Source organism: Dama dama, chromosome 15 (assembly GCF_033118175.1).
Source record: "Dama dama isolate Ldn47 chromosome 15, ASM3311817v1, whole genome shotgun sequence".
NCBI lineage: Eukaryota > Metazoa > Chordata > Mammalia > Artiodactyla > Cervidae > Dama > Dama dama.
Window position 1 is genome coordinate 48,631,017 of NC_083695.1, and position 9,808 is coordinate 48,640,824.

Here is a 9,808-nt window from a genome sequence, read left to right on the forward strand (position 1 = left end):
TTCTTCTCATTTATTTTTTGTATTTAATTTTATCACATTATTAATTTCCTCAATTTTATCTTTTTATTGCAAGATAAGTGACACATGACATTGTGTATGTTTGAGCTGTACAGCATGTTGATTTGATAAATTTATATATTACCATCTTATTGCCATATAGTATTAGCTAATACCTCTGTCACTGTGAAAATCCTCTTTTACACGTATTTCTGGGCATAGAGAACATGAGTACTTTTTAAAAAACACTTTCCGAATATGATTAACTGTCCTTATAAAAATAATTTTTCCTGTAGTCAAATGTAATTTTGGTGTATATATAAAGTGTTTTTCTTCTATTCATAGTAACACTTCGTTCAAGATAAATTGTCTTTCTTTAAATAGGCTGCTAAGTGTATGTATTAAAAAGAACACAGTTCTATTTGGATTTTTTGAATAAAGTGAAGCATTTGAGATAGAGAGTAATTAGCCATATCATACTGAAAGTTATAAAATACCAGTTTCTAAAGCAATATATTCTTAATGCTTCTTAAAAATATTTAATTAAAAATTGATGAAATACATCATTGTATGGTTCAGATGCCAATAAGTATAGAAACATATACTGCGAGAAGTCACCCTCCCCACACAGGATATTATATTTATAGTGATTTTTTTCCCTCACCAATGTACCTTTCCCAGATATATTTGTTCCTATAATGCAAAACTGTCTGCTTTGAACGCTGTTCTGTATCTTGCTTTTTTTCTGTTTAACGTAGCATGGAGATTTTTCCATAGTGGCATTACCAGCTCTCTTTAATGGATCTTTTGACTTGTTTCCAGTCTTTTGCTATCATGAATAATGTTAGAAATGAATGACTGGAGGCCTTCCTCATTTCACCGGTGTGCTAGGGTATTTATGGATTAAGTACCTAGAGGGGAGTTGAGCTTGTATGCATTTATAATTGTGGTAGATATTGGCAGTCTGCTTGATACAGAGCAGTGGTTTTGAACCAGTTCAGTTCAGTTGCTCAGTCGTGTCCAACTCTGCGATCCCATGGGCTGCAGCATGTGACTATTGCAGCATTCTAACTATTGCTTCTTGATCTGCATACAGTTTTCTCAGGAGGCAGGTCAGGTGGTCTGGTATTCTCATCTCTTTAAGAATTTTCCACGGTTTGTTGTGATTCACACAGTCAAAAGCTTTGGCATAGTCAGTAAAGCAAAAGTAGATGATTTTGAACCTCGGGTAGTTTAATTTCCCAGGGAATCATTTGGCAATGTCTGGAGATATTTTGATTGCCACAGTTTTGAGATAGTCTGTGTTCCTGATATGTTTGAGACTTGATTTCAGTGAACTCTTCAGATCCATTGTTCATTTTCCCATGAGTAAACATGCTCTTTGTTCATCAGATAAATTTCAAATACCTTTTTTTTTTCTGTTGGTCTTTTGATTTCTGAATGGCAAAAACACTATCAACATTTTAAAAAGCATATTGTATGTGGTAGATTGAGTTTTAGTTGGAAATACCTTCCCTAGTTACCAGTCTCAAAGAGTGGGACATAACTGAGCGATTAACACTGTCACTTTTCCATATAATCTCTTTTACATTTTATCTTGTAAGTACTTTGCACATAAGGTTCATGCCTTCTGTTTTATTCCTTTGTTTTATTTCTTAACTTGATTTATAAATGGAATCTTACATTTTCTAGTCAGTTGTTTGTATATATGAAAGCTTATTTTCTGTTTACTAATTTGTACTGTCACCATCTCAGGTTTTTATTGTTTGTGTTACTTTTTAAATTGATTTTTCCAATTATATAACCATTATGTACAAAGGGTAATATTTTTTTTCCTCCTTTTCAAATTATGTGTCTTATTTCTTTGTAATCTATTTGGATTTGCTAGAAGCTCTGGAACAATATTAGGTAATAATAATGATAAAAGGTATTGTGGTAGAGTAGTTTTTTTTTAATTCTTTTTTTTTCCATTTATTTTTATTAGTTGGAGGCTAATTACTTTATAATATTGTAGCGGTTTTTGCCATACATTGACATGAATCAGCCATGGATTTACATGTGTTCCCCATCCTGATCCCCCTCCCCCCTCCCTCCCCATCCCATCCCTCTGGATCTTCCCAGTGCACCAGCCCTGAGCACTTGTCTCATGCATCCAACCTGGACTGGCGATCTGTTTCACACTTGATAGTATACATGTTACAATGCTATTCTCTCAGATCATCCCACCCTCGCCTTCTCCCATAGAGTCCGAAAGTCTGTTCTATACATCTGTGTCTCTTTTTCTGTTTTGCATATAGGGTTATCATTACCATCTTTCTAAATTCCATATATATGTGTTAGTGGTAGAGTAGTTTTTGTGGAAGTTTCTTCTGTTTTAAGACAGATGCTTCCTTATTTCTTTTTTAAACTTGAGACTAACTTTTGATGGATTGAAATGGATAATTTTTTTCATATTGGAAATACTTATCTATCTTTTTAGAGAGTTTTCATCAGTAGTGGATATAAATATGCTAACTGCCTTTTTAGCATCATTGATTTGACACTATGACTCTTTTTTCATCTTAAATCCATTAGAATGAATTATATGAGTAGATCTTCCCGTCTTTAGCCATCCTTTCATTGCTGCAATAAAACCCCCAGGGTTAAGGAGTATTCATTTTTAATATTCAGTATTTTTTCTGACAGGTTTATCATGTTCATTCTGATAGCTATGAGACAAAAAACCAGCACTATGGAAGAAGCTTAACAAAAGAAACTCTAAAGGATGGTAAGGATTGAAAAACCATACTTCAGTGCCTTTTATTACTATAGAATTAATCAGAATAATTCTAAAGTGATTTCAGTTTTAGTTCTTCTTTGGTGTAGTGATTCAATTCTCAATACTGTCTTAATATATACACTTCTAAAATAGGTATGGCCAAGATATTATAAAAGCAATGATAACAGACTTCCAGATATAATGTTCTTTAAAGTTTATTATTAACTGTATCCAGGATGAGGAAGAAGTTGAGTAATGTAAATAGTTGAAAAAATGTTTATGTTTACAGAATACTCATCTACGATTTACTCTTATCAATTGATATTTGCCTTGGTATACTTAACCAATAGCAAGATAACATTTAGATTGGCTCTATATTAAAATATTTCTCAGGCCAATATGAATATATTTTTTAGCAGTTTCTATCCCCAAGTAGGGGAACAGCAAAAATCAAATTCCATGAATTCCCAAATGTGATAAAATATGCATAAATAATTTTAAAAGAGGCCTAATATGATAGGTTAAAACATTAAGTCTCAATATTGAATAGCATATTGGACTACTGATAGTCTCCAAAGTGAGCTCACCTTTTGTGAAAAGGCTGGTTTAATTAGTATTGTTGAGAGCATAAAAAATTAAGTACAGTTATGATTTGGTATTTTGGTGATGGGCTGTTGACATAATTGAAAATGGTTATACTTTGACTCTAGGTTCTAGATTAGTTCATGATTCTAATAAACGTACAGTCTTACTATAAAATTCCTCATAATAGCAAATGAAACAAATCTTGGAATCCTATTCCTTAAGAGAATATATATAGAGGGCACTAAACTAGTAGTCTACCTGTAGTAAGTTTTTTGTCTAAATAAGGTATTTTGCTTTACATAAGTGTCATCTGTATGTTTTCTAATAAGAACATCTTCACCAGAAATTAAGTTGAGCTCCAAGATTCTGTGTTTAACTGGAATCCTTATCTGTTCACTTAATTGCAGGGGCTGATGGGTGAAAGTTTAAAATTTGTATCTAAGATGAAATTACTTCCCAAATGATGATTATTTCATAATTTCATTATAATCCTAGTACTTTCCTTTTTATAGGAGTCTCCCGTTTTTTTCATAATGGATTCTGCTTAAGAAGAGATGCTATTGCTGCCAGTATTCAGAAGATTGAGAAAATTCTCCAGTGGTTTGAAAGCCAGAAGCAGCTTAACTTTTATGCAAGTTCATTACTATTTGTTTATGAAGGTTCATCTCAGCCAACTACTACAAAATTGAATGACAGGACTTTGGCAGAAAAGTTTTTGTCCAAAGGACAGCTCTCAGACACAGATGTACTGGAGTACAATAATAACTTTCATGTGTTAAATTCTACAGCAAATGGAAAAATAGAAGCTTCAGTGGGTAAAAGCTTGTCCAAAATGTACGCTTGTCACAGAAAAATGTATTCAAAAAAGCATCACAGTCAGACTTCATTGAAGGTTGAAAATATAGAGCAAGACAATGGGTGGAAAAGCATGTCACAGGAGCGTTTAAATGGAAATGTACTTTCCCAACTGGAAAAAGTTTTCTACCATCTTCCCACTGGTTGTCACGAGACTGCAGTAGAAGTGCGAATGATAGACTTTGCTCATGTGTTCCCTAGCAACACAGTAGATGAGGGGTATGTTTATGGGCTGAAGCATTTAATTACTGTACTGCAGAGCATATTAGACAATTGAATCTTTTGCTGCAGTCTTTTAAAGGGGTGGGGCAATCATAATGAAGAGCAGCAGTTAATAACTCTGCACTTGTAATGCTGTGTAAAAAATTTGTATTGTGAGTCTACATTTTGTCTTTATACTTTTGGTAGAAGAGTTAACTTTTTTATAATCTTACTCAGGAAAACTAATTATTTGTTCATTAGAAAACTATAAAGAGTAAAGAAACTTAGGAATGTTATGCAGGGAATGTGGTGGTACGTGGCTTAAATGTCTGTTGGCTCAAGCAAAATGCAAACCATTATTCAATCATAATGAGTTTAGTTTGTTTTCTGTAGCCATTTATCATGAAACCTCTGTCCACCCGGCCACAGTGAGCCATATCTATAACTCATTACATTATTAGAACACTTTAAAAAATGTAGAAAGCATAGGCTGATATCCTTAGTATTGCTATGTATGAAGTTATTAAAACTGGAGAAAATTCTACAGAAAAAAATTACTCTTTAGGTTTTGTATTAAAAGTTCAAACCAGCATATCAAAAGGTGCTTCTTAGTAAAATGATTTAGAATTACTGCATTCCAAAAGCAGATTTTTTCCTTTCATTTTCACTTATATACATACTTCATGAAAAAGATCATTGAAATGGATAAAAACAACAACAACAAAAGTCTTGAAATTAAGGGCACTTACTAGTCTTGCCAAGGTTAGGGAAAAGTGAAGCTATTTGCAAGGAACAAAATATTTTTCTTTGAAAATGTTTAATTTATGGGAAAATTGGAATATGTATTTACTGCATTGTGACAAGTATTTATAAACCATAAAATATCTTGCCTTTTACTCTGTAGCTTCAAAAAGATGGATGACTGAAGCTCTTTTTATTTCCCCTTTAAATAACTCATTTTGAAGTTTTTCTTTTATAATTCATGTATTTATATGTCCCCATTTAGTTAAGCACTGGTATGACTGTATGCTACTAAAAAGTGTTTCTCAGAATTCTAATAAGCAGTGAAGGGCAACATTCAGTTGTCAAAAATACCAAGTGTAAATTAGCATGTCATACAGAGCTTGGTGCATATCTAAATTCATGCTTCTGTTTCATTCTTACTCAAAACAGTTTTATATCATATTCAAGAAAGATTATAATTTAATTTCATGAAGGGGGCAGTGCTAATTTTCTTGAAAAAAGTAGATCTGTAAGTATTATCTCTATTTCACATTCACCACCTTTAAAAAAAATAGCTATTATCAGAAACATTTAAAATTTTGAACTTAAATTTGCAAAAATGTTTGTTTTCATTGAACTTTGATTCACTAACAAAATGTCTTAAGTAGTTAACAGTCTTGTCATATTCTTGGAGGTTGTTTTAGAGTTGTGAACTGTTAGACTCTTCCCTTTCTTTCCCCCTCAGAATTAAAATACCCTTTTTTAGTGTGAAGGAAAGTATCACAGTTTTATCTCACCTTCCCAACCCTCTCTCTGAATGTAGTTTTGCAATCATCTGAGCACAAAGAGAAGTATGAAATTAATTCTATGCTTAGTAAATTTATTAAGCTTGTACACCTTTAAAATTCACATGCATTTACTATAGCAAAATTTGATTATCTTGCATCTTTTATTTAGGGTCAGTGTAGGTATTTTCCATAAGGACTTCATATTTTTGCCTATTGCCTAAATGGGTATTGCTGTAGCTTTTTTTGTGGGGATGAAATTAAAGTCATAGTGAATAGAAATTTTTCAGTTTTGCTTTTTTCATCCTACAATGTGGACTTTTGTTGTTGTTGTTACTTGGATAGTGATTCAGTAAATCTTAAGCTCAGATAATTAAACACTATTTTGAATCTTAACAAGATACTTTTTAGTATGGGATAGTATCAACCTATTACAATGAGTTAATAAATTTAAGTATTATCATATTTTTTGTGCATTTTAGCTCAATAAAATGTGAATCTATTGTTCTAGATTTTCTTTATCCATATTTAGAAATAATAGATTTGTAAAATCAGCGTCTTACCTTTTTGATAGATAATGTTTTGTTTTCATAAAATGAGAAATACTTTTATCTTTTGTTCTTCAGGGAAGGGATTCACATTTTATTCTGTTTACATTTTTTTTTTAATCACTGTTATTCACTGCCCATTTGGTGTTACTTTATAAGTAAGCTTTCATGTAAGAGAACAAGTATTGGTTTGTGTTTATCTACATGTGACTCTTTTATTGTCTAGTCCAGTCATTTAACATTATGCTGAAATTTACCACTGTGGGGATGAATGATCACTAGTCACCAACCATATTTAAACATTTAAATGTTTAAGAAATAATAAGGATATAGTTTGGGTTAATAGGATTACCATAGTTTTTTCTCCCTAGGAATCATAAATAATGATTTTTGTGTATTTCTTACGAAATGCACTCATGAAAAAGACTTTAATTATGGATAGTGAATAATACATTTCTCTAATAAAAATTTAAATTGTATAATAGTTTTATAATAAAGTATTTACAGTAATCAGTATTTTAATATGGATGAAAGTTGCATAGATTCAGATAAATTTAAAATTGATGATAAATGCTAAATATTTTATCTAAATAGTTTTTCAAGAAACAGTTGTGAAAATGTGTGTATTAAATGACTAAACTGGAGCATGTGGTATTTTCAACTCCGTATTCATTATTTGTTTAATGTGTCTGGAAATTGTACTTACTGTGCCTCTTTACACTACAGTTTGCTGTTATGGGGCTTTAGATTGTGTTCAACTGAATAAGATCTTTTTTTGTGATTTTAATTGAGTATAATTTACTGTTTTATGATTTCCAAGATGATCTTCATATCTCTGTACCATATATATATATATGTATATATATCAAATTTATAATTTAACTTAAGATAAAATTAATTTTCAGAGATATTTCAGTTGCAGTTTTCTTATTTCATGCAACTGAAAACTCTTTTGTTTCTAGGATTTGGAATATTAAAGAACTTGTAGGATGAAAAAAAATGGTAGAACAATGAAAATTTTATTTGTGAAATTACAGAAATTTTGTCCACTATTTTAAAACATTGTCATCATTTTAGTACCATTTGCTCTTAGTAGTTTGGCATTTAATACTGTAAAACTTGATTTGCTTTAAAAATTGTTTACAGTGCTTTGTAATAATCTTCCTTATCCAGTGCCTTTAACCTTGATTTGATATATTTGTAGCTTTGGTTATCCTTCCTTACATCATGTCTTCATAGCCTAGACTTAAATTTAAAAAAAAAGTCAATTTGGTCAAGTGAAGAAGTAGCAATTATCTGCCAATGCTTTGGGAAAATAAGTAATGTTGTCTATGGAGGCCAGGCATCTTAGTTCATTCAGAAATATAAATGGGACAAACTTTTAACCCCTGAATATATAGTTGTGATCCAGTCAGACAAAGCCCTAATATTTCCAGCATTCTCTCTAGATTGACTGGGTTCAGGGCTAAATAAAAATAGAGATACGGAGAAATGCTTATTTAAAGGTAATAGTTAACTAACATTCAACTTCATGGAAAGATAAGTAATTGAGTTGAGATGAAGCAACTAACAATATGTTAAAGGTTAAAAATAATAGTTTGCAGCATTGTAACCTCTATTTGACATTTGAGTTCAGCTGTAATTACTGATAGCATTAAAAGGCCTTAATTTTTCTTGCTGGTAAAGGTACGTGTACTTAGGCTGATCATTTAGAGTAGTGTTTTAACATAGTATTACTGTGAAAAACATTCCATTACAAATTCACAAGCAAATTACTGCACATTTTAAAAATTGTACTTTTCAATTTACTGCAAGTATTTTAGGTCTCTGTTTTCAAATCATAGGTATTTTAATTTGGCAATGAATATGAAATTACTTTTTGACTTAAATGATCATGTTACTAAAATGCTTGTTAATATTTTAAGAAGGTTGGAATCTCCATGTTTTTGGATTTAATATTTAAATTCTTATTACTTATTTTGATAGTATTTAGTAAGAGAAAATAGTACCCATGCAATTAAACAAATTAGAATATACTGTAAAGAATTTTTTTTTTAATTGTTGAAATTGGTCATCACTGGGGTTAAATTTTGGCCTGGTATTCACTTACAATATACATTAACACATTTAATTATGAAGTAAAATAGTCTTAAGTATGATGTATGATGCACCTATATATAAATGAAAATGGTGTGCACAAAGACACTTTACTGTGGGAACTGAACTGGAAGATTTATGAAAGCATGTGAAATTGCACCTAAAATTGTGTTGTTAGTGACTATGCTAAATTTATTGTACTTGATGAATGAATGTATTTAGTCTAGTCAAAGTTACTTTGGTTTAAATGTCTAAACAATGTCTTTTTTTTAAAAATGTGTAATTTGTACTATTGATGAGGGGGGTATTCTTGGACTGCAGGGGTTGTTGTCAGTGTGTGATTTGTGTTTTTATAGAGTCATCTAATGTGATATATACCAATTTTTATATAAGTGATATTTAGGTAATTCTAATAACTGTATATTTGACCACCTATTAAAATGTTTTGCATTGGAGCTTTTTTTATTAATTGTAATATGCTCACAAACTCCTGATAGTTTGAAAATAACTTACTCATTCAACAAATATTTGAGTACATGTTATATACCAAAAACTGTAGGAATCATTGGAGAGTCAAAGATGATTAAGACAAAATATTAATGGATAGAAGCATATGCATTGAAAATGAAAAAATACGTAAACTATTTTGTATTAATTTTTTTCCCATCATAGTCTGAAATCTTTGGAATCAGTCTAGTAGGAGAAATAGACTATAAGAGAAAAATATTGACTTAACTGTGAAAATATATACTATAATTTAAAACTTCAGAAATAGGTAAGATATTTTTGCATGTATTTGAAACTTCATGAGTCACTTACTTAGTGACCAAGTTTGTTTTTTTTTTTTCCTTTCATTCATTAATTAAAAAGAGCACAATCCGACATCTACCTGCCCTGTATCAGGCACTGTATTTGGCCTTGGAGATTCTAAAAAGTTGAATAAGGGATCTAGTACTTGCCCTCAAGATATGCACTGTCTGATAAAAGAAGAACATGTAAATGTGGGGAACATGTTATTGGGGCTATGATGCATACTTATCAATATCCAGCAGAGATGGAGAAGGGGCATCGGCTCTGATGGCAGGTAAGAGGGTGAACACTTCACAGCAGTTGTGAGTCAGAGCTCTCAAAGGCTGTGTGGCATTACTCGTGCCTGCTGCTGTGCCCTGCGGGGAGGAGCAGTGCTGTGTGGAGTACACGCCTTCAGTATCTTGGTATTGGTTTCAGGAGCCCCCACGGATGCCAAATCCACAGGTCAA

The 9,808-nt window shown here is 31.4% G+C and overlaps 1 protein-coding gene across 1 annotated transcript in view; it reads left to right on the forward strand.

Moving 5' to 3' along the window:
• The window catches only part of IPMK (inositol polyphosphate multikinase), a 54,235-nt gene extending 45,231 nt beyond the window's left edge, over window positions 1-9,004 (forward strand). Inside the window, exons 5-6 of the mRNA XM_061162068.1 lie at window positions 2,683-2,764; window positions 3,853-9,004. Coding sequence (XP_061018051.1) covers window positions 2,683-2,764; window positions 3,853-4,472 — 702 coding nt within the window. The 3' untranslated portion in view covers window positions 4,473-9,004. The remainder of the gene's footprint in view (window positions 1-2,682; window positions 2,765-3,852) is intronic.
• Window positions 9,005-9,808: the final 804 nt, after the last annotated feature.